Source organism: Phasianus colchicus, chromosome 11 (genome assembly GCF_987193195.1).
Source record: "Phasianus colchicus chromosome 11, bPhaCol1.hap1.1, whole genome shotgun sequence".
In the NCBI taxonomy this organism is placed as follows: Eukaryota; Metazoa; Chordata; class Aves; order Galliformes; family Phasianidae; genus Phasianus; species Phasianus colchicus.
Window position 1 is genome coordinate 5,322,564 of NC_143446.1, and position 26,448 is coordinate 5,349,011.

The 26,448-nt window shown below is 35.5% G+C and overlaps 1 protein-coding gene across 6 annotated transcripts in view; it reads left to right on the plus strand.

Moving 5' to 3' along the window:
* ATG7 (autophagy related 7) overlaps positions 1-26,448 on the plus strand; it is a 113,898-nt gene that overhangs the window by 47,532 nt on the left and 39,918 nt on the right. Inside the window, exon 19 of one of the 6 annotated variants that reach the window (XM_090148059.1) lies at positions 20,291-20,490. The exons of the other annotated variants lie outside the window; for them this stretch is intronic. Within the exon in view, the coding sequence (XP_090004185.1) occupies positions 20,291-20,305 (15 nt within the window). The 3' untranslated portion in view covers positions 20,306-20,490. Of the gene's footprint in view, positions 1-20,290; positions 20,491-26,448 lie in introns of those variants that run through there. 6 annotated transcript variants of the gene reach the window in all.

The following is a 26,448-nucleotide window of genomic DNA, read 5'->3' on the forward strand; positions in this document are numbered from 1 at the left end:
GGCTGACCACATTAAGCATAGCATTTTTGGATGATCTTAAGTTTCTATGAAAACATTACCTTCCCTACATGCTTGGTATAGACTATGTTTGCCCACACTGAAACAACACAATTTGCAGTAAGATATGCAGGATTTTCACATACTAAATACCTTTATAAGTTGCATTGTTCAGTTTCCTCTTCCAGTGCTGTTGACCTAAGTATTACTGGCATGTTGAAATTACTGTGTATTTTTTAAATGATTGGTATTTATATAGCCATAATTCAGTGTTCAACAGGAGAAGAATCATAACACAAATGAAGTTTTGGTTCTAATTTGATACTAATCACAAAATAATAGAGCACCTGTTTCTTTAACGTAAGATGCATCAGGAAATTATAAATGTTCTGCGTGGCTTCCCTAATATGACAATTTACTGAGTAAATATTACTAACAATTGCTTTTATTCTGTCTTAAAATGACAGTAAATTTCAGGCTTCTGCTTTCTCCACATCTGACTTTAATTGAGGTTCCGTGAAACATTTTTAATCTTTTCATACCAGTTAGATATTTATGTACAGCTTCATTAAGAGACGCTGATGGCACACGTGGCTTTGAAAGCCAAAAGAAGCAGTGGGAAACTCTCACATCAGCACTTAGGCCTTGCTTCCACAGCATACAGTTCTTGTTGGGAGCTACCCGAGCTCACTTAAGAATTGTACTCCTGTTTTCCAGGTCACTTTGTTTCCTTGCTCCAAACCTGAACTTGCAAATGTAAGAATTAATACTTTGAGGGGAAAAAAAAACTGACAAAAACCACTAAAAGGAATGGAATAGTTGATGATTGACTCATACCGATATGTGGGTTAGCAACAGCTGCTAACTTATCTCATTTATACATGGATTTTATTTAAACCGTGAATTACTGTCATACTGCCAAAACATTGATAGAGTTTAAAGCTCTCTACATATAAATTTTCACCATAAGCCTTGATTAGCTATAAAATGGAAAGTACTGCTCTGGGTGAACTCAGCCTCGTTGGTTTTCATGTGGGGGGGAGAAGGCTATGCAACAAATAGCAGTCAGTGCCTCATTTTATGAGCTGTAATAAAAATTAGCTGTAGGAATATAGCACCATTCAACGTGCTATGAAATTGCTGTACTATTAATATATAGTCTGTGTTCCTCATAATATGTGCATAGCATTTGAGCACAAATGAGCATAAACAGCATTGATCAGTGGACATTAGTACTGTTCTATGTCAGGCATTTTCTATGAAGAGAGATCAAGGTTGTTTGTCTTTCTCATGTTTCCTGTTTTAACAACGTCAGCATGGGAAATACAGTTGCAAACATACTCTAATTTTCTTTTTTATGAACTAATTTAATTGCTCTCACTAGGTCTGAACTTATAATAAGAAGATATTAGAATATTTTTAGTTAATCATTAATTTTAACTGCAAAAGGCACTAGAAATTTTTTCTGAACTGCTGTAAGCTAGCTGTAAAATCTGAAAAAGTGATGGATTTGATGTATATAGAAAGTAGTAGTGCCTGTAGGAAACTCTTTATGCTTAATCACATTCTTTCCTACTGTGTTTCATAAGACAGAAGGAGATGTACCTCAATTTTCACCTGTAATGGTCCATCACAGTGGATTAGTGTGAATGAAAACTTTCAACGTTCTAACATCATTTCTGTGCTAGTTCCTGACGTTGCTGGGCTAGTTAGCACCAACTGTCACATGTGACAGAAGAGGACTGAAAGAGCTGTTCTTGGAGTTAACCAGTGATAGGGCATGAAGTTTGTGCAAGTACAGCAGAACACCTGCACCACGATAAATATCCCATCCCAAATATTCTTTGACTTTGGACTAGAAGTGAAAAGTAGATGTTACATAGGGAAAACTTTTTTCTTTGGGAACTTCTGATCTTTGACTGAGGCAGAAATGTTGCATGTCTCTGTTGCATGCTGTCTTGTTTCCATTTTCTGTTTCCATTTCACCTACCTGGTATTTTGGTGAGGAAATACTGACTTGCTTCCTTTGACTGCTTTGTTAGCAGCTGTAGACAAAAAGAAAAAAAGAAAAAGAAAAGAAGTCTACAAATCCAGACATAAAATATAATCCCATGAAGCAGGCAGTCAAAGGAATTAAAAATTCAACTAGATTTCCCGTGGAGGTAGACTTTAGAAAGTGCTTTTGCTCTGTATTCCTAGACATTACTTAGATTCCTAGGTTAAAGCAGTTCTCAACTCCATGCCTAAAAACTGGTATGGAGTCATACCAGTGATGTGTCACTTCAAAACATTGAAGTTATGTACATGAATTTCCTTTAAATTCTCGTTTGCTACATCTGGCAACTTGCAATTTGTGGGAAGTTGCACTCTGAGATTGTAAAATCTTTCTTCATAAGTGAATCCAGATGTTTCTGGCTTATTTGTTCTCTCCTTATACTCTGTTTCCACTTCTCCCTGTTGAGAGGGCACTATTACCTCACAACAGCAACCATGTGTTTGTGAGAGATACTTAGCTGACTAGGAAAAGACACTAATAACTTCAAACCCGTGATAGATCTTATACTCTTATCTTCTTACTCTGCTTAAAATGGTACAATTCTGCGTGTTCACATCACAAGTATGCAAATCTACATTTTCCTGCTCAGTCGTTACTCTGTATTTACAACAGAGAGGGTTTAGGCAATGGAAGCTGATGGACGTGTACATCATGTACTGTACCTAGACCTTTCATGTTCTGTTTGCAAAGATTCAGGTAGCCTTTGATTCCTGTCAGTACTTGCTCTGCTAGATTTATAATGAAGATTTGACAGCAGTCCTGATGAGATTTAATGAAATTAAATGGCACTGAGGTCCCACTGTTTAGTGAAGACAGTAACAACAACGCAGAAATGAAAAATGAAAACCCAGGAAGTGTCAGAGGGCTCTTTGTCTCATGATAATTGGCTTCAGAAATCCCTGGCGTAAACTTTTAGGGAATAACCTTTTAAAATCTTGACAACCTACACTAAATGGATGTTCATTTTATGCTTTTATTTTTAAAAGTGATGTAACTGTGATTTGAATCTGTTTTTCTCTGTAACTATAACACTATCTGTAAATGTATGATAAAGTTCCCAGATCTCCTTCACGTGAGATCCAGCCAAATGATCTTGCATGCATGCGGATATGTCATGCCTTAATATGATTGCATCTAAAAATTACTGTTTATTTTTTTTCTGCTACCATAACTCTTACTTCCTACTGTCTTGCTATGAGGAAGCCCAGAAGCCCCACTTGAGACAAAAGAGATTAAAAAGTGTTCATAATTCTTGAAGTAACCTCAGAAAATTGTATCAGTTTTAATTCCTCTGCTGGAATTCTAGTGAAGGCAGGATAGTCACAATCAGCAAGAAACTGAAGCACTGAGACAGAAGCAAGTGTGTAACAGGAGAGGTAGCCACGGTCCTATAGGTGCGATGCTTTCAGCCTCCTTCCTTTCCCTTCTCAGGATGCTGACTTTTCTTGGCTCATGCTTTAATCAGCTTTCCTTCCTTGTGAGTATGGGAATTAGATGTTGGCAATGAAAGGAAGAGTTGCATTTTCCAAAATATCCAGCCAGTTTTTTGCAGAGGTGGCTTTGTAAAAACAACGCTTTCTTTTGGGCTAGACCTCAATTTTGAACTAGGTATATCATTGCTAAAATAATAGTTGGCAAATTAGGATTATATCTGTTTGGTTCCTTTTTGAGGGGTGGAAGTGTAGGGAGTTGGGATGATTATTCCAGAAAGGTTTTTGAATTCTGTTGATTCCTTTTTCTCTACAAAAAAAATCTCCAGTAAAGAAGGGAGAAGTGATATAATTTAGGAATTAAATATCTTCCATTCCAATATGTTTTGCTACAATGAGGAATGAATAGACTGTTCAAGACGCATTCTATTATTCTCATGCGAAGAATAAGAAATTACACAACACAGACAAACATGCTGATAAACTTTGTTTTATAATTAGGAACATAAATTATACAATGTGCATCTTAGTGCAAATGAACAGTTGCTGAGTATATGGGCCCCTCTAGATTACTTGAGTGAAAAAAAGAAAAAAGTTTGCTGCTGGACAAATTACTACCAGATGCAGATTTCAATAAACACAGACTATTGTAGCCTTACCCAAAGGTGCTATGAATTTCTCGAGGCGAGTCTGCCTCTGCATTCACTAAACTGTAGAATGTTTGAATGGTAATGGAGTTACTGTATTATGTATGAATTCACCCATCCCCCATTCTTTAATATACTTTGTCTTGTAGGCCTTTAAATGTTGTCCTTAAGAGTATATAATCATTAACTATGTTTGCATTCCTTTGACAACCTATATATTCTCTGTAAGTGTCTCTAAACCTTCTCTTACGACATTTGTTTTAGAGAGTTGTACAAGAGAACTTGTGCACTTACATATATTCAAATTGATTGTACAAAATACAAATTAATATACCACATACACAAAATGCATTGCTATTTTATTATTGTCATCATCTGGTTTGTCTGCAAGACCTTTCTGTATGAACAGCAGTAGCCTTTTCAACTTTACAGGCTACTTTAAATACATCTGGAACTATTAATTCATAATAAATGAAGTTGATGATGATAATGTTAGGAGTTGTTGAAAAATGGTGCAGATTTACCACAAGTTCTTTTCAATGCTAGTGATTGTTGATTCATATGACAATCAGAGAAAAGTTAAGGAAGTTAAGCATCATGCATTCTGATAAGAAACCATCAACATAAGACTTAGTCTTTTGTGGTAATCTTTTATGGAAAAATCCTTGTATACCACTTCTCAACTTGAATTTTCATAAGTTATTAGCATTTGATTTTTATGAAGCATGGAATAATTATATCAATGTGCTTATTTAAAGTTTTGCATCTTTGTTGCTACTATAATGCAAATAATATTGGCTAAAGTTGAGTTGACACTAATTTTGCTGAGATTTATCAAACAGACATAGATCAGTAACAGTGAATTTAAATAGCCCTTAAAATGAACGTTGTCCATAGCTCTTACAGTTCTGAGTTATCTTCCTGTTTGATTCTGAATACTTTCCAGGTATTCACCCTTTAATGAGTGTCTCTATGAATGCTGGTATTTCCTTTGCTTTATTCTAATTCAGGTTCTAGTAAAGTTTCTTTTTTAAAGTCTCTTTTCTTGAACACATTGTAACTTGGCTTCCAACTGAAATTCACTTTCTAGCAAACTTATTTTGTATTTGTGGAGTTGGCTGGAATCCTGGAGGGGTCATCTGATAGCTTAGTAGTGATAGCAAATGACCAATTTCATAGTTAAAACCCGGATTTGATTCCAAGGTTAGTCATTTTGTGCCTTTGAAGATATGGATCACTTAACTGATTGTGTTTTTCTTAGCAGTGACTTCTGTTGCTTGAATTGGGTGCAAACTGATGAAAGGTTCTCTCTTGAAACTAAAAGTCATACCTGACCTGAAGAGGCACTAAAAATACTCACGAAATATACATTTCTCATTTAATTTTTAAGTTTGGATAGCATAAAGTTAAAAAGAAAAAAAAAGATACAGGATGAATTTATTGTCCTTGTCTTTTAAACTTTGCCAGAAAAACCCATCCTAAGAATTAATATTAATTGCTGTGCTTCAATCAGCAATGAGTTGTAGCACTCCCTAGATTCTGAGTGAGCATTGGGTACTGAAATTGTTAAATCAAGTAGACACACATGTCAATGTTGTCTTCAACTAAAGCACTGTGTGCCGATGGATACTTCAGTCATTCTGTAAGCTCAGGGGACTATAAAGCTGTGCTTACATGATATCCTGAAGCCTTTGTTTATGAAGGTATATGTGCAGCTCTTGTCTTAGAGTATAGAATGTTGCAGAAGGATTGTTGAAAGACTCGTGGTTCTTTCATAGCAGATTAGGATGAGAAGTGAATTGATTTTGTTCCAGTTGATGCAAAGGCAAGTATAATAAAAGTAGTCTGTTTGGAATTTAATGAAAGCAGTATTATTATGGAAAGAATTCTAGAGAAATATTCAGTTGCAAGTGTATTAGCACTTTGTCATCTTACTATAATGATTCTGTTTAGATGCTTTCACTGTATGTGAAACAAACATACTGATTTTTTAAGTGCTGTCTCAAGCTTGTCTGACATAAATGTAATCCTCTGCTAGCTGTGAAATCATGTAGGTTAATCAGGAAACACAAAAAATACATAGTTAAGGAAATGATACAACCTATTACTTAAAGATAACATCTAAGATACTTATTTTGCTATAACTATTGCAACAATAAAAGTCAAAGAAACAGAGAAGGGATGCACAAATAAACTTGTGAAGGATTAAATCATTGTTTTTCAGCATCTCAGGGGATGGGGGGTAAGAGATTTTTAAAGAGTTTTAAAAGGGTCTGTGTTGTTGAAAAATTTATTTATCTAGTGTCTACTGAAATAGTGTGCCAACAATAGCAAATAGCAAATCCAAAATGAAAGTTAAAAAGAGAGAAAACCACTACTAGAAGAGAATATGAAGGCATAACAGAGCTATTTTAAATTATTACAGTGCAACAGCTGTTTTTGCTAATGTTTCTTAGTTATTTAAAAAAAAATAATCTTGTAAGTTCTAATTCCCTTTGTCTTTTCACTTTGAGTAACTATAGCGTATGAAGTTTGCTCTGACTCATTCTTCCCACAAATACTGTTTCTTTAAATAGCCCTTGTAAAAACATGCATTTCACATTAATTATCTTAGTTGGCAAACGTGTAGCCTTTTTTTCTTCCTGGGTGAGTGATTTGTATGTCCTAATCTGTGGATCTGCCTCTGCTACACATGGTGCATACCAAACTAATGGTAATATGATGCTGTATGCTACCTATGATAACTGTATGTGTGTCCTGGAAGGATGGAGTTGGCTGGTAGAATATATCAATCATTAGTTTCATCTCTTTCTTGACAGGCAAATAACCTTATATGTAATAAATTTTTATTATTGTTAATGTTGTGTTTGTTTTGGGGAGATGACACTTATGACATTTAGGCTTTTAATTCTCAGTAACATTAATGAGTTAATGGACAAAGATGGGGCAAATGGAAAATAAGATGTTATTTCCAGTCTCCAAAAGAAAATCTCATTGTATGAGTTTTGCTCACTGTAAGAAATACTGAAAAGAATTGTGGGAGTGAAATGATGGAAGTTCATTCATATAAAGAATTAATGTGAATCTGTTGTAGCTGTCATATGTGAATGGCTGCTGAGTACTGTATTTCAACTTTGTAGGCAGTCATGGCATTATTCTAAAGAGCAGTCACGGTTGTAGGCTTTCTTACTGCTTTTATAATACCTTAAATTTTCTCTGATGACACAGTGTATCTTTCATGTTCCTGTGGCAGAGTTCTATACTGAATTATGTATACTCAGTAAGTTTGTCCAACTGTGCTAGCATACGTTCATGGCAGCAGCACATATGGATACTGCTGTGGTCATCATCTACTCCAGCTGTCTTGCATTGCCCATAGTGAGGGATGGAATAACTGAGAACAACCTTTGGAATGAGTCCAAACTGTGAAACTCAAGCTCACACTTTTTAGATATGTAATGAAATACTTAGAACATTGATTTTCCTGGACTTTCAGGTTTTGTGTCAGTTGGAGCTACTGATTTATAAGCAATAGCTGGAGGACAATGTTGTGAGAGCTCTCAGGACAGTATTAGATATAGGTTATTGTGTTTGGAAAATTGCTAGCGATTGCTAGAGTTTAAGCTTACTCATGAAAGAGAATTATTTTCATGAAGACATTTATAAACTGAGTGAATATTATGACTGTTGTACGTTTTGCTTTCAAAGAAATGTGATTTTTACAGCAAAAAAAATCTACTATTCTTCATTCTGATTATAAAGTGAGATTTTGATTCTCTCTCTTCTGTTTAAGAGGAAAACAAAGAACTTATGTGGCGGAGAAAATCACTCATAGAGTAGACTGCCTATTTAAAAGGGTAATTTTAATCTGAAGGGATAAGGTAAGTTAGCAAAACAGTACCCAGAAAGTTACAATCTGATTCCAGTATCAAAAACAATTTCACTGTATAGATCTTCATTGTATTTTCTTTTTTTTCTTAATTTTGTGTGGGACTCTGTTTAGTTAATCTGTTTCAGAAAGTGTATCAAGAGTACTCTGATTTGATATTTAATATGAGATCTGATTAATACTTCAGGCATGTAAGAGAGCTATAACATTAATACCGTTGCTACTACAGTGAGATGCTATTACAAACATCATAGGACATACTAGGAAACATGATTACTTTGGATTAAAGAAGCTGGCAAAGTCTGGAAGGATCTTATAGATGTTGGTGCTTTTAGTCGTATGTAGTTTCATTATTTTGTTCAAAACATTTAGATCTAGAATCGGTGAAGCATAATAAATGAATGAAATATGAAATGAATCAGTAGATTTGACAGTCTTTAGCTGTGATGAATTTTACTGTGCTATTCTTTAAGCCTCCAAATTACTAGGTATTTAAAGAAAGTAATAAATTAGGACTTACATGGAGAAACCAGTATTTTTTGTAACTGAAATGATTTGTCTGATAAGACACAAGACCGGGGGCATTTAGACTGAATATCAGTAGGAATTTCTTCATGGAGACAGTGGTCAAGCATTGGAATGGGCTGCAAAGGGAGATGGTGGAATCCGCATTGCTGGAGGTGTTCAAGGGACATGTGGACATGGCACTAAGGGACATGGCTGCAGTGTACTTGGCAGTGCTTGGTTGATGGTTGGATATGGTGATCTTAAAGGTCTTTTCTAACCTAGATGGTTCTACGATTCTGTGACATGCGTGGGAATTTAAACATGTATCTTAAAGGATGTATTGTTCCAATGCGTGTGAGAGAGGAGCTCTCCTTCCTGGAGGTGTCTGTGGTCTGATTCTTGAAGGGAAAAGATGGAGAAAGCAGTCAGGAAGCACAGTTATGAGAGACAATGTCAATGCTATGTGTGTCTAAGCAAGACAAGCATTGAGTGCCCTTGAAAATCCTGTCCTGGGGATAGAGAAAGGAATTGGCAGCTGTTGCAGTTTGGAAGGAGTCTGGAGCTTGTTGAAATGCTAGGTAGGCCAAGTGAGTTAGCTATAAATGTTCTGCAATTAAAAGGGGCACAAAGAGTATTGAACATAGTTTTAAAACATAACGTATCTTCCATATAAAAAGAAAGTGGGAAAATATGAGTTTAGAAACAAAAGCACTGAGTTTTGGCATTTTTCTGCAGCATCTCCAAAATTTAGTCACAGTGTTAGTGTAACTACAAGGGACGATGAAGCAGAAATTCCAAACAGCACTGTGGTGTGTTGGATTGCTTCAAGGTCCCTTTTTTATGTGAATTAAGCATTCCATGTATGCATATCCTGTCAATTTGATCACTCCATTAATCTCAGCTATATATAAAATGGCTGTATTTTAAAACTGCTTCATTAACAGAGCTTAAAGACCGGTGTAACATACAATCACTTGCTGCAGAAAGTTGCATCCCCTTCCATTATATGAAGACTGTAGTGCTGTGGAGATGTTACAAAACAATTTTTAACATCTGGTTAATTTCAGAATATTCATTGGGATATTGGATTTAGTTAAGCAGTCATTATTTGCTTGTTACCATGATGCAGAATTAGTGTTTCATGTCTTAATGTCAGTGTTAAGTCTAAATGAGAAATGAGCAGTAACCAATGATGAAAGGGTTTTCAGTTTTGAAATAGTCTTGCTGCTTTTGTTACAGGCTGGACTAGAAAAGCAAAACGTTTAATGACAGAAATTGTTCTTCAGTTTCAGTTGACATTTGCTTTGTAATGTGAATCAGGAATTTATTTCTGTAAAAATATTACTAAATCCCTTTTGCCTTTGAGCTATAGACCTGGATGAAATCCGTATGTGATTGGATTTCAGCAAATTGGAAAAGTCCTTTCTCAGTCTTTTTAATTTTGCACTGAGGATGAAACTACATCAAAACCCAGAGTAGATTTCTCAGATAACTATTTCGTGATCAGGTTGTTGTTTTTTTTTTCCCCCTTTACGTAGGGTCTCATTACTATATTAAGCTTTCAGCATTAATAAAACATCCCCCGTAGAATAAAGCCTATAATTTTTCTTATATGTTATCTTCTGTTCCTTTTGAAGTGTTCAGTTTTATGGCATTGAAGTGCTTCGCTGAATAGATGCAGTGAAGAGAGAATTAAAAAAAAGAATCCAGGTGCATGTTGTAGAGTTTCTTAGGGTGACATGCTTAACATATTTCAGAGTGTTTGATAGTGATGTATCAACTCCTGTTTACAGTAGCCTATAAGTGGGTGGTTTTTTTAATGTTATGAACAGATAGTATGCTCCCTGTCATCATCTGCCCAAGTGACTGTTTTCAGAAGTCTAGTACAGTATGTGGTGTAATATATTTGAGACACACCACTGCATTGTGGTTTTTCTGTACTGACCTTAAGTAGGAAGAGGAGTGTGGAGAGGATCATTCTGAACTACATGAGCACTGTTCAAAGCAAACCAACCAACCCAGCTGACTGGCCCAGTCCACTTTGGCCTTATAACTTTGAGACTAAAGGAGCATTTGCAGAGCCAGCCATGTGGAGAACATTTTCTGGAATGAAATTTTGTATACTCACTAGCAGAACCTATTCCATATTGCATTGGAATAAATTAACTTTTCATTTTTTTGCTTCATTCAATACGAGATATTGTGCATTGAAAATCTTAAAGACAGACTGTTTTGTTTATATTTATCTAGAGATGGAGGCATAGAAATTGTCTCTAGCCAATGTTATATATTAGTGGCAAGTAGGAAAAATCTGTTAGCCCACAAAGAACAACAGCTGGAATTTATCTTGCCTTGCAAGCTTTCAGCTAATTTTTCTTAGAGTGTCCCACCCAAAGGTATTTTTCAAACTGTTTGGACTGAACTCTTTTTCTCTCTCTTGTGCCTACATTGATAGTGACACATGTTGTTACTATGCAAGCCACTGTTATTGTTATTATTTTCCGTAAATACTTTCTGATTTCCCTCTTACTGTCACAGTTTTGTTGCTGTTGGGTGATGGAGCTATTTCATTCATGGGCAACAAGTGTTTTCTTTTAAGTATTCAGAGCGTCTCATCCTTCTGTTGTGTTTTTCCAGTTCACTTTAAAATGCCAAAGTCCTATACCTGTATAGTTTTGTTGAAACCTTCCATTTCAGTTATTTTTTCAGTTTTAAATTTGCTCAGTATTGCTTTTAGTTTTTCAAGATGTGTCATCACTGTCATTTTAGTGGTGAAATTCTACTTTCTCATTCACTTACTTTAATCCCATGTGTTGCTAACTGTCTGACTGGCTCATAACACTTTTTCTCATGTCCTGTCATATATAATTTCTCTATTTGGTTTACACTTCTCAGCATTATCTTCAAATTTCTGCTTTATATCATCTGTATGTTTTAAGTGGGTAGCTGCACGATTTGAAATTAAAAGTTAACCTTTTCAGCTTCCAGAGTTACAACATTGCTTGATGTACTTTATGGTAAACTCTGAAAAAAACCAGTTCTAGACTTGTGTTGTATTGTTATTGTAATGTAGTATATTGACACAGCAATACTCAATGGCAGATTTGATTTTCTGTCAGAATCACGTACAGAAAATTTGTTCCAATTCTGTTTATGTTCACAAATGTTTTGCGTTTCAGCAACTGCTTTATTAATTACATGAATTGCATTAGTAGTTCTGTGAAGTTGTTGACTGGTTTATCTTTAAATTTATTTCTGTTTTAAATTTTGCTTTCTGAACCAATACTTAAGATTAGGATCAAGTACTACGTTGGTATTTCATGTGTTTTATTGATCTCCTGTGTTTGGGTTACCAGGTATGCTATTTTCTGGATTCACAGCAAGCTTACCTTGCCTCACTGTTGTTTTCTTTTTTTCTTTAACCTATAAAGTCAATTTAGAGGTCTGAAACGCAGATTGATTTCCCTTTCTTCCTGTACAAACATGTGTCTTCCAATAATTATATTCTCATTGGGCAATCAGAAATTGCAGCTACCTGTTTTTCATGTTTGTTAAGTGTCAGGTTTAACTTAACAGTCATTTTGGAGAAGTATTTGTCAAGCCCCTTACCCCATGTCAGCAACCTTCCTCACCTGTGCAACAGCTTGTGCCTAGAGTATTATTCTAATACCTTTGCTAAGACTTGTTACTTCATAGGTTCAGACTTCAAATTTACATTTTAAAGACTAATGTTCATAGAGAAAAAGCTTGAAGAAGCTTTCTTCTTTTTGCTTGTTTGTTTAATTAGCCTTCCCCTGTTCTCCCTGCCAGAGACTAGTTTTTTGATCTAAAGTAATTTCATGGGTTTCTAGAGGAAAAGAAGGGCTATATGTGTAAGGATGTGCTGCCCCAGATGCAGAGCAACCTCTGTCTTTTCCCTTAGATGTTATGTATGCATGGTCAAAAATACTCTGCCCCCAAATTTGGGCTAGTAGTGGGCTCCAACATGAGGCAGTCCTTCCATTTTGGCTCAGACATTTTATTTTAGGCTTTTCTAGTAAAATTCTCAATACTTTTTATTAGATTTTTTTAAATTATGTGTTATTTTGTATGTGTCTTATAAATAATGATATAATTTCTCCAATCCTGGAAAAAGAGGGCACTTGAAAAAGCAGCATTGAATCTGTTGTGTTGCTCTTACATGTTCTTTTGTATTGAAGCTATTGTTAGCCTGGTAGGTCACATTCAGTTCATTTAAGAGCCTGAATACATTGAATCTCCTAAGAATTCCCATGTATAAGCATACATACAGCATACCTCCATACATACAAGCAGGAAAGAGAAGCCCCTTCTGTTACTGAACGTTCACATGTTCAACTGAGATCTCCGTCCATCTTTATTTACTGAACAGAATAGCCAAGTAAGTGAAATACCAGAGCGAAGTTTGTCAGTGTTGTTCTCACCATTCATTTAAGCACATTTTAAGGCTAGCTTTTATCTCTGGCAAGTGAGGGTCTATTCACAGAAGAATACTGGAAGTTCTTGGAATTACAGAGATGCCGAGTTGCTAGCCAAATTTTCCCTGGCTAAGCAGTGACAAAAGCTGCCAGATGACCTGAGTTTTATGTGCTGATTTTTTTCTGTTGAGAACTACTGTTCTCTCTGAGATCATCAATACTGGCATTCAACATTGGGTTAGAATTGCTGTCTCCAGAGTTAGAATGTGAATTTACAGTTACAGAACAGCAATCAGATCATAGCTGAAGTTGTTCTCCGTGAAATTTTGTAATTAAATAAAATCCCAGTATATTAGTAATTTTAGCAGAATGTTCTAATCCAAAATGAAAATCAGATGTTCTTCATGGAAATAAGGAAGTCCAGACAATGGGCATTGTATTTAGGTTAGAAGACTTGTGGTCTTTATTTTTTTAAATTTTCATTGTTTATGTTTGAGGCAAGTTTTTGCTCAGTTTAAGGAATAAAACTATTAATTTAAATCTTTTTTTTTTATTGTATCTGAAAATATTTCTCTTGAGTTGTATAAAAAGTCAGATCCTCTGGAAGTTCATTGCCCTTATGAATGGAGGCCTGGTGAGTGTGGAATTTTTATGACTCCCTTAAAAAACAATTGCGAGCATTCCACAAATAAACAATACAGTGATTTGAGACAACATTTTAATGTTTATTTTACAATAATTTGTTCTCCAATGTTTATTTCAGTATGGTATTTTGTAACTTCTAATTGTACTAAGATTTCTTTTGTAGCAGTAGAGAGAGAGTAGGACTTTGGACCACGAGTAAATGCAGTTACAACAACAACTGCAGATGTAGGACCAAGTGTGCTATTGGTTCAAAGTTTCCACAGGTTCTGAAAGGAGAGCCAAAATAGTCCTGTTGCACAGGCCAGCTGCTTTCTACTACTTTGTGCATTTTGCAGTTGTTTTGGCTAGTTTAATCCTTTGTTTCTCTCAGTTAGTTTTTCTTTCTGTATTCTTCATTAATAAATTTCACATTTGATTTTGTAGGAATTTTTTTTCCTCACTTCTTTCTGGGTTGTTTTTGATAAATAGTTAACTGCAGTAGTAGTTATCTCAGCATTGGCTTTTCCAGCTCTGTGTATAAGCTACTGCAAGTTATAGTTAATATTTTACTGACAAAATTAACCAGTGCACTGTTAGTGTGACAGAAGCAGTTCTTGGTACAGTAGAAATCATAACATTGTTGGTACTGCAGAAGAGTTTTATTTGAAAACTTGGAGAGGCAGGGAAGTCAACATCATTGGGTTGTTCATTGCCCAAGAGATAGCAGTCATGTGCCTATGAAAGCTTTCATTGTTGCTTTTGGACAGGATTTACCTTCTACTGCACAATCCGCAAACAATCCAAGAGATTCCATTATCACCAGAAGTTCCATTTGAATCCAGAACGTGTTCAGCTGCTGCAATATTTTTTCTGATTTTGATTCATATCGATTAAACTAACCCTGATTGAGCTCACAGGGGAAATTACAGCATTTAGAAATGAGAAGATGTTGTGCAGCCACTATGAAACTGTTGCCTGGGGTTTCAGACAGACACCTCAGCCTTAGTTTCCACTCTTCTGTCAAACCTATGTATCACTTATATTCACAGCTCCTTTAAACTGTCATGTAGGGGGGAGAACTACAGAAAAGTTGCTGCCCTGTATGTGCAAGTGGACATTGTTCTGTAGCTGGGAGCAGGAGATGGGTTAACAGAGATAACCAAAGCCTTCTGTATTGGCAAACGAACAACAGAACTGTAAGGCATAACTGTTGGGATCAGTACAGCAGAAACTTAAATTGATCTGATTTGCAGGATCTTTTTCATTTAAGAGAGGCTGGCAGACTTTCAGAGGTTACTCCTGTCAGAAAATCATAAAGTGGGAGAATACAAATCAAAGATACAGTGATCTCCTTCCAACTAAAACTGTCTTAATTAAGAAAGTGCAAGAAGTCAGTCTGTTGAAAACCAGATCACTTAGTGGTTTTGCAGAACAGCACAGGGATAGCATCAGAACGCAGCAGTGACAGCTTATGGTCTGCTGGTTGATGCTCACGGACTAAGGAAGGGAACAAGATGCTGGGAAGCAGTTTTACACAGCAGACTGTGGGATTTTCACAGCGCCTTATTTTCTTGTCTGAATCAGTATTCTTGACTCATAACTATGGTGGAGTAATTTACATCCCCACCCCTGCAGACTTTCAGTGTGAGGCTGGATAAGGCCTCAGGCAACCTGATCTAGCTGTGCTGCCCCTGTTCTTTGCAGGGGAGTTGGACTGGGTGGCCTTCAGAGGTCCCTTCCAGCTGTGAGGATTCTATGATATCATGGTTCAGCACTGGCTTGGCCTCAGCAAAAACATGGAAGAAGCGTGTGTAAGCTCCAAATATATGAACTGGGTTTTCAGCTGAGTGTTGTTAGGTGGTAAAAATGTTGCTGGTTTTGTTTAACTTCAGGTTTGATTGGATTGTGTGATTTATAGTTAATTAACAAATACGACAAATTTTCTTTCAGCAGCATAAAAAGTCTTTGTGGAAGGTATGAATTTTTATCAAGGAGGATCTATCAAATCATCTTCTGTGTTTAATTCTGCATTCTGGTGTTGGTATGAAACTCGTAGAAGCAGAAAAAATGCCATTAAAAAAATCTCTTCCTGCTATGTTGCTGTGTAAGAAAGTGATATTTCTTAGTTACTGAAGGATAGTTCTAGTTGTAGGGATTTAGAAATGCTCAGCAACTCGCTGGCTCTGAGTGCCCTCAGTCTTGGGTGATACTGTCCGACTCACAGAATGAAAGACCCTCAGCAGCCATGTGGAAAGTGGCCTGTTCAGACACACGGTGACAAGTCTGTGATGATGAACATCCTTTAGAGTGGAGCTTATGCAAAATAGAAAATCTCACATCCTCTCTTCTGACTGGAAGATGAGTCTGGGAAAGCTGATGTTACTCGTGTGTCAGCAGTTCCAGTGAATTAAAGGAGGGGAGATCAAATTGAAACATGAATGTCATCTATAGTACTAGTGCAATAATGAAACTGTGTTTAAGCCGAAGAGCTTTTCAGGTTGCTTTTACAGCAGCTTTAACTTGCTCAGCAGTGTCTATACATCTGAAATAATTTGTAATTCATTTTGCAAACTCCTTTAAAATTTCGTTATGAGACTGCCCAATTAATTCCCCAAATCATAGATTCATAAAATCAAGGTTGGAAAAGACCTCCAAGACCATCTAGTTCAACTGTCCACCTACTACCAATATTTCCACACTAAGCCATGTCCCTCAGTGCAACATCTGAATGTTTCTTAAACACCCCCAGTGTCAGTGTCTCAACCACCTCCCTGGGCAGCCTGTTCCAGCACCCAGGGAGTGCAGGATAATGAATTATTATAGAAATAAATAGTGACAAATAGATTTCGTGCCAGTAAAAAGATTAGTTGGTAAGTGAATTATCACAGAGGAAGCAACACATTTGTATTGTATTTTCCTCAAAATTCTTTGCAATATGAAATGAAGATGCAACCTCTTACATAATTAGCAGTTGTTTACTGAGGGGAATTTTGATACTTTCATGTTGTTCTAGCTTTTGATCAAAATTTGCCTGCTCTGCCTTGTTCATTTCTGGCCATGTGGATTAAAAGGTTCTCTTAATCTTAAATACAGATTATATTTTTTTCTTTTTGAGTGCGCTGCCATAAAATTGTGGCCATTATCCAGATTTCTTTCATTAAAGCTTTCTTTATTATGGCTTTTTTGGCCATTAGATGGTTGTTAGTGCAATGGGTACTTGATTATAATTTGCTGAAACTGGGAATCAGTTACAACAGTAATCCAGTTCTGTAATTAAAAGAAAGCATGTTTATACCTGCTAGGATCTTCTGGGAGCTACTTTGGGAGAGGAAAAACCGAATAGTTGAAAGACAACAATTTATGCTAATGAAACATTTAGACTTTTTCATCTGTCTGTATTTTGTACTGTGTTGTGGAAGCGCGACTGTTGGCATCATAATTAATTTTGAACCAAAACCTGTGTTTGTGACAGAGATAAGGTGACAGTTTCATTTGTCACATAGTTTGTTTTTCTTTTGGATTTGGTCTGCAATTGGCATTTCTAGCAGGAAAGGAGTGATCAGGGGCAGTCCTTGAATCTAATCCAGGTTGTTTTTCTGCTCTTGTCTGCTTTTGTCAAGTAGTTCAACATTGCTTTCTGTATTTCCCCACCTGTTAAGTTGTGAAAAATCATGAGAAAATGACTAGCATTGAAGTGATTTTAAAATAGAATATTACATAGATGTATGCCTCATTAGTTTCTGTCTTTTGACTGTTGTGGAGCCAAAAGAAAGGTTAACTTGTCTAAGCTGCATAGCTGAACTTTTGGACAAGGAATAGCATAAAATAGCTGGTGGTAGAGTTCAATCTGATTCTTAGTGCATTACAGATAAAATATAAACATGACAAACATAATAAATTTTAAACAATATTTTTAAGAACTCTGTAATTATGCAGCAGGTTTACATTAATTCTTCTCTTTAAATTGTGTCTGCCTTCTCTCCTTGCACACTCTATTGCTGATATTCCTTTGGAAAAGCTGCATCTAGGGAACTTCTGTATGAGCAACAAATTGTTCTCTTGAAGCTTCCTATCAGTCTGCAGTGATCTCTCAAATTAAGGAAATATGATGTCCCTTATTGACTGAAATGGATTCTATTTTAGACTGCAAAATCTAATAATTTAGATTATTATTATTATCTAATAATTTAAATTAAAATTAGATTTTAATCTAAAATTTAGACAAAGCAAAATCTAATAAAAAATTAATGAAAGATGCAAACTTTAAGAGCGCATTCAACAAAATCTACTCAGAAATGTTGATGGGATTGGAAGTTTACAGTCTTACCAAACAAGTGGAGAAATACCGTGTTGAGTTTATCAAATGAGACTTGAATAAAAACCATAGTTGATAATCTTTATTCATTTTGTCTTTAGTCAACTGTAGTGTTCTGGTGAATGTACAGTTTAAATGTGCAGGTTTTTTGAGGATAATTTAAATAACTTGAAAACTTAGAGTTACCTGAGAAATCCTTCCTCTTTCAAACAAATCTTTTTATTCTCTTTTTGACTTTTTTTTTTTAAATAATTTTGTTGATTTTGGAAAAAAGAAAAGGCGTTTCTTGTGAATCTGATCTTCTAGATGGCAAGTACTCGCACTTCCTTTGCCAATAATTTATTTCATATGTACTCAGTCCAGTTTTCTCTTCACGTATGTGAAATAACAGTTTGGCATATGGTAAACAAAATATATGCAGTGAAGAAGAAATAATTGTTCAGGTTTTTTTAATAAAAGTATTTATTTCATGAAATAATCCTTTCATTGAAGTAAATAATTAAAGTTAAAATAAATAAGATCTTATAAGAGATTGCACGGTAATTATGTAACTTTTAAGAAACAAGAGTTCATGGTAATGAAATACTTTCATTTTACTAGGTTTTTCTTGGAAAAGTACATTATCATGTGATGATATACCACAGTGTGTGAGAGTAGTTTGCTGGTACAAAATCCAAACATCACAAAGCAATTTCCAAAGACCAGATGTTTATCAGTTCCCTTTTATGGAAGAGAACAGCAAGGTTCTTATTTAAAGTTTGTCTACTGGAACTCACAGCTGGCTTTCATGCAGTGTGACTGAGCTCTCGTGTATGGTCCATAAACGATGTACTTTTGAAGAAAGAAAATAACTTACATAGCTGCATCATCAATAACTGGAACATTAACTTTTATATATGTGAGAAAAACTAGTTAGAGATATTTCTATGTTAAGTAAATATTTGGCATGGCTTTGGTTCAGTGTGGCCCATGCAAGGGTTTTTTAGCTCTTATAAAATGAGGATGAATACACCCTTGGTTTTTACAAAAATGGTGATGATTCTCTCCTGACTTTGTGCACTTAGAAGAATTTTTAGGAGTAATGGGATAGAGGACAGAGAGTTATCCCTGTAGTTGTAGGCAATAGCTAAAATACAATAACGATATGTGAATTATATTTTTCCAGGAAGAAAAGCAAGTAGACAGTGTGGTCATAGTTCTGCCTACGCTATGACACTGGGCAAATTAACCTGTGATTCTCATGCCTTCCTGCTTTGTGTCTGCACATCTGTTATCTGAGTTATATAAGTTATCTATGTTGTTGGGCACAGCTGTTATATTTCAGTTCATTTTTGTTCTGTGCAAGGAGGAGTGAGATTGTAGTCTTTCTAACACAAGACTTAGGATTCAACCAAGCTGACTAAAAATACCACAGCTTCTTCTCAGTACATATTCCCTTGAGTAAAACTCTGTAAGAAGCAAAAGATCTCAGAGAATAACAAGGAAGCTGCTTGCTAGAAGTATGTAAAAAGGCTGTTGTTGAGGAAAGAAAGCAGTTTCTGTGAGGAACCTCAGCTAGCACAACTCTGAAAAACACAGCAATGTGAAATAAGAATTGCTCTGAATTCAGGTTATGAGTACCTTTAATGAGAGTGCTGCGCTTCAAGCATACACCACTTATAACAGGTAGGTATTGATTAAATGGCTTTGGCATATAAACAAGCTGTTTTAGCATAAGTAATGAGCATCCATTTCATGTTTCCTTTTTTTTTTTTTTTTTTTTAAATTCTAATTGATGCATGCACGGTCAGGAGTAAAATGAAAAACAGCAATTCCCAATGTGAGATGAAGACATGAGAAACAAGTGAGCCAAATGGTTGTGTTACAACAAGTTTTTCAAATACTCATTGTACATAATCACTTCCACTTTATAGAGAGGTCACAAAGCTATTTGTCCTGAAAGCTACACATAAAAAGCCTGAAAATTACCACTGAGAGCCAACCCTAAAGACTTGAGGAAAAAAAATAATTCTTGGCTGCTGAATAACCAAGATCATGCAAGAGCAATTGTAGTTTAGCCTGCAAAACTGTAATAATGTTTCCCCAAGCAACCCAGTCATTCATCTTACCCAAAATAAGGTTTGTTGATTCAAGTTCTTTTTCCCATTTGAGCAGCATTACATTAAATGACTCTGGTTTATCTCTGAGTATCTGTTTTCATTTTTCAATTACTGGCATTTATTGTTCATATGAGATGTAATTGAATGCTATAAATACAAAGAAACAAAATTGACTATCACATCCTAATATTCACTTGTTTAACTAGTTATTTAATAATTTTTAATGCTCAATCACACAAAAAATTAAATTTAATTCACTTTTCTCATTTCTTCTTCTTTTTCATGTATAGATTCCTGCATACTAACTACTCACAGACAGCAAAGCAAGCATAAAGGAAACAGCTCAAATCAGTGCCTTTGCTTTTTTTTTTATTATTTCATCATTTACATTTGTCTTTCTGGTTGGATGTCTAGAACTTAGAATGTGCATGTATTCTTTTTCTTCTTCATTGTTCACTGTATGTTATTCAAACTTTTTTACCTTTATACTTTTCAGTATATTATATACTATTCAGTATATTTCAGTATATATTCAGAATATACTATTCAGTATATTTTCTTCAGTAGATTAGGGTTTGAAAAATAAAATGTTTTGCTTGTCTTACCTAGTTAACTAGCATGATGGACAGGAATAAATGTAAAGTTCACTGCAGTGTTGATTTTTTTTTTATCGTTTTGAGCCTCATTAGAATTTTACCCCACGCTCTGAAATTTCATCATTTTTTTCCTATTATATCAAATATAAACTGAATTAAATCATAAGAAATGTATCCAGAGTAATTATGTGACACCCACACACCTTCTCAGGTGGTGCATGTTGCAGTAGGTATGGCTGTTATGCACTATTGAGCAGTGACAACGTGATACTTGCCAACATTTTTGATGCAATGGCATTGCTCCTGTGCTTATTTTCATTAAGATTGCATTAGGACTCACTGAACCATGTCTGCCTGGAGTTCTGTATTAAAAATGATTTTAATCCAGCGCACACCAAAACTGTGTTCTTACTAATTAGGAAATGGATTATGGCATAATTGAAGGGCAGTTTAAAATGAAAAAATAGACTGAAGCTTGCATCTCCTCATCCTGTTTGCATGTTGATGCCTGATTCTTTGCTGTCACACAGAATGTTCTTTGATTCTGTTATGGTTTCCTAGGATACCACTATACTTCTGCAAAGATTTAATCACTTAGTCCTTCCTTTTAAACTGTTCTAACTAGAGGATATAGTTAAGGATTCTTTAATCGTGTATTTGCCTGACCACTGTCACAGAATAGCTGATAGACTCATGTTTAGATAGCTAATATTACCAGGTTATGTGGTAGCTGGAGGCATAGAGGAGGAAGCTAGACAGAAAGCAGAACTGTCCTCTGTGATTGTTGTAGTTAGAAAACAGAAAGCCTCTGACATTAAAAGTGCATGTTCTTAGACAGGCATGCATTCTTCTTTGATTTATTTGCCTAGACCAACAGAAAGAGATGCATTTTTCCAGTGAGTTTATTTGCTGTCTATTTCATCATTGCTCTGTTCTCTGTGTGATTATAAATGTGTGTGCAGTTGATTTAATATGGGTAGTTACAGTCTGACAAAAAACAAAAAATACATAGTAAGTTAAATGATAATTTGGCTTATTTGGGTTCTGTAATGTACATGTCAATCCATAATTTTAGCAAAGAGCCGTCTTGTTTGCTAATCAAATTGTATTAAGATCCTTGTTACACAGATGTCATGTGTTTTTATGAATATGTCTTAAACCTTTCCTCACAAGCCCTTTGCTCTTATAAAGAATTACTGAGGGTCCGTGGCTATTTGGAGAATGTTCATTCAAGCTTTGCTATAAAGCAAACGATAAGCCAGGTTTCTAAGCACAGTCTTTTCATGATTTTAACTGTAATATTAGTTTATTCCAGTACTTCTTTCCATAGTTACCGATAGAGTCTCTCCATTCCTACTGTGTACATTTAACTTAGGTATTTGTTGTAAAATTCAAATGTTTAAATTAGAATTGAATGGCATTTTGTGGTATTTTTCTTTTGTGCTGTAAGTTACAGTTAGTGTAGTTACCTCACAGTTACTATCCCATTTCAGGAGATAGTTTTTAGTGAATAATTTTCTAAAAATACAAATTTTCTTGAAGACATCTTTGCCAAATACCACTCTGGATGCTTTGCTGTGCTGAAGAGGGAAGAAAGCTAGAGTAGATTACATCTGTAGTATTTCTATGATTCTACAATGCCACTGTGTGAAGCCCATGGGGAATTTCTCAGACACTATCAGAATTTGCACCTGCAGTGATCTACTCTTGCGATCTTAAACTCCTAGAAGTTACTCAATTCCAGTCAACATCTTCAGGTTAGAAATTACTTTGTAATTAACATAATTGAATTCAAAAGAAAATCACGTATTTCCTTCTTCAAAGCTGTTGCCTGTGTAGCAGATTTTTCTCAGGTATCCTGAGTAACTTTTCCTTGGGAAAACAAGAGGAAATATAATAAAAGGAAATGTGGGTTTTACAAAATTGAATTCCTAATTGCACTGTCTTATGCTTGGCACTTCATCAGTTAGCATGTCTCGAAGATTTCACAGTTTTCATATGTTCCCCCCTTCACAGATCAAAAAAAAATAATTAATAAATTGTACCTTCAGCAAATGCCGTCCCTGTGTTGCCACTTCACCTTTAGGCCACTGACTAATGCAGTTTCTTATGGAACGCTGACACATTGAGATGACTAGCAGAGAAAAAGAAGAAGCTTAAGCAATGAAGATGTAGGTAATAAATTAGCTTTGTATTTATGCTTTGTTGTTTTATGTTGCTAAGGAAGGGATTTAAAAGATCAGAATATGAAAGTTGCATTGGAAGTAGCTTCAATTTATTTTTTTCCACAGTTCACCAGTCAGATTTCATTCCAGTGTATTATAGTGCTCATCTGCAGATATTTGAACTGTGGGATAAAAATAACACTAAGTGCAAATTTGGACAGTGGCTTTTGTATGCACTTAGCTCCTGAACTATTCTAATATGTAGGGCCACATCTGACAGTTTTTTCTGGCAATTGCTTGAAAGGAGTTTCCATTGTTAATACTTCAGCCAAACTGGTATGGCTTCATGTTTGTAGAGTGTTGCCTCATGATTTAAAGCATGTATTGTGATTCTTTGAAAATGTTAGGCAGAAAAACAAAACCTGAAAGAAGCAGGTTATCTTGCCCTTTGAGTCACTAGTTGATGCAGGAGACTTAGCATTTTCTGAGTACTGATGGTATTATTCACCAAATATTTGAGTAAGAGAAAAAAGAAGAGGTCTTTGGCTTGAATTTCAGATGTTTGTGCCTTCACAAATGTCTTCCAGCTATTCAAGAGAACAGAAGCCCTAGCTTGTCTTTGTTTCCCTGGTTGTATCATAAGAAAGCAATTTTAAAAAATCAACCAAGTTAGGACATACAAATGGAAAGTAAACTTACTTGCAAGACTTTTCACTGAGCTATGAAATTTTTTTATGGATGTTTCTGGCTTGTGTTCCCAGAGAAGCAGTGGTGTTGAATAGACACAAGCCAATGCCTCCCTCCTTCCTCCACTTTGTTTTCCACGGTGTGTTTCTAGGTGTGCAATTCTACAGCGCCAGGATGTGATCAAGGCCTGCTCTGTTTTGGTTTTCAGTTAATCAGCAAACTGACTAGGAGTCAAAATTCAAGCTGTGGCACTGTGGTCCTTCTGAAATTGGTATAAAGATGGAATTCTTTTTTGGGGAGTTTGGCTTTACTTTGCATCCAGACAGCTGTAGAGGTACTTGCAATCCCTTCAGTTATGTTAGAGGTACTTGCAATCCCTTCAGTTATGTTAGAGGTACTTGCAATCCCTTCAGTTATGTAAGATGCTGACTGAAATCCAGCATATTAGAATATATTTGCATGTGCAGTCTCACAACTCAGTATTATATGTGGTGTTTTGAAAACTAAGAAAGAGGTAAAACCTTCTTTAGAAAGGCTCAGTAAGTGCTGTTTTTGGTTTATTTGTCTTAGATATAAAAATATTTAGCAGTCAGGGTAGTTGTTGACTTTGTTCGGGGGAAGGGTCTTTGGGGGGATTTTTTAATTAAATGCAAAAAAATTAAGTGTTGTTTGGCTTTAAATGCACTTTCTCTTACTTAAAGGAAAATAACCTTAAATTAAACGTGTGTCTCTTCTTGTTTGGACTTGGTCTTAACTAAATAAAGCAAGTTCTTGAATGCTTTTTTTGACTGATTTTTCCCTGTAGTCAAAGAAGTAATATTATATCTGTCCATTGTTCCATTCACTATCCATGAATAGATATTGAAATCTGGTTTCTAACTGAGATCAAGGTTTACTTACAGAAATGGGGAACGTTGTATAATAGCTCTCATTATATAAGTGATGCAGGATTCATTTGTATGAAGGGGAACAAAAATTCTGCTTTTGAATGCCTTTGGCTACAAACATTTATAATTTTACAGAAAAATAGTCATAACTGTACCCAGCTAAACAAAAACATGGTGAAGCATCAAGAGTTTTATACTAAAATAACAATGCAAGCAGGAGAGGTCTTCATTCTAGAAAAGGTTTTCATTGTATTTGAAGGGGTAGGTTTTATTTTACAAGTAGTTACTTCACACTTTTGCATCTAATCCAAAAGCTTGTTGATTCGCCTTTTTTTCTCCCTCCAAATAATCCCTCAAACCTAATAAGGGCACTGCACTTGGAAAAAAATATTCTGTCTTCCTGAGCATGTGATGCTGACAAATGTGGGAAGAAAAAGGGTGAATTTAAGCAGTGGAACAAATCATTAATTTCTTACTTAGAGTTTATGCATAAAATATTGAACTCCACATTAGCAAAGTGGTCAGTCAGACTGCCAGGGGTGTGAAATGTTACAGCTAGCATCTGATTATTATTATTATTTTTAATTCTTGAGATGCCAGAGTTGCACAGCTTGCTGGTTCCTTACAAGTGGGAGCAATTCTCTGTGGACTGGGGGCAGTGATGTTACACACTGCAGCCTGAGGAGGTATAAAATGACTTTCCTTTATAGTTGCTTACAAACTATCTTTGCAGCACTGAAGTAAGTGAGAGCCCAAGAGCAAATCTTGTATTTCAGGAGATACCAATCAATTACTCAGGAGATGTGGTGCTGTTTGGCCCTGATAAGAGGAGAGATAGGTGTCTGCTCTGGTACTTTGGCAGATCTTCATCTTGTAAACATCTGACATTGCAGTGCATCAGTTGCCATTTTCCTCTATCTCTGCAGGTTGGGAAGTGTACAGAGAAACTCCTGGAAGCACACAGTGAAAGAATAGTTGAAGGATGGGGAATTCTGGCTTCATATAAGGAACAGGGTGGTTAATTTTGTTTGTTTGATTGATTTTTATCATGAGAGTGTTCAAATACTGGATCACAGATGGACAGATGATGAGCATCTTAGAGATGATAAGAATCCTGTGTTTAACCATACTCTGTAGTTAGCATTGATAGGAGCTCTCCTTAATTGTATCACTTAATGAATTTTTTTTAATCCAATTTTCATAGAAATCATTTGGATGTAGATTTTAATTCATGAATTATTCACAGTTGATGGCATGGAAACTTAAACAGTTTTGCAGTAGTAGAAATGAGAGCTAATTTTACAGGTGGCTAAAAACATACTCAGAAACTTTTCAACTTGGTTGCTATTAAATATAGGACTTGCTATTAGAGTCCAAGAATTATTATCCAACATCCGACATGCATGCAACAACAACAACAAAAATCTTCTTATTGCTAGACTTCAGTTTGATACTAATTAAAGCTTTCTCTGGCGTGAAAGAATACTATTTTCCCCTGTAGCAAAGCTTCTGTTTCTGTTTTGTTGAAACAAACAGTTTTGAGGAAGAATTGCTGTTCCAAATTAAAAAGAAGTATCCTACTAGACAGTGTTGTTTCCATCTCTGTCTTGCTTTCTGAATAAGTAATTTATGCTCACAATTCTAGTGGTTTCTTCTGCTAGGAAGTGACCAAGATCTTTTATAACTCTTGCATTTACTCACTGATATAGAATGTTATGTATCACATTGAGGTCTATGTTTGGGCATGGTAGCACTACCCAGTGCATAAATCTCTGGAAGCAGAGTTGACTGTGACCCTTCTGTTTGTGCTTGCCATCAATTTTTATGTTAGTTAATAACTATCTAGTATAAATCTTTTTCCTTTAAAAGTAATTCTGATAGACCATATTTGGATTTAGACAGTGTCTTCACTTGCCTCCTTTCTGTAGTTGACACAATACATCTTTGAACTGTGAACATGTCTAAACTATGTTGAAACTATGGTTAGTAATAAACATACAAAACCAGTTTTGAAAAGGTGGAAATCTTTTAATGGAGCCAAAAGAAGTCTTGCTTTTGACTTACGTGAAAATAAATAAGCATCAGGCCTTCTGTGATTGAAAAGTTTGAAAAC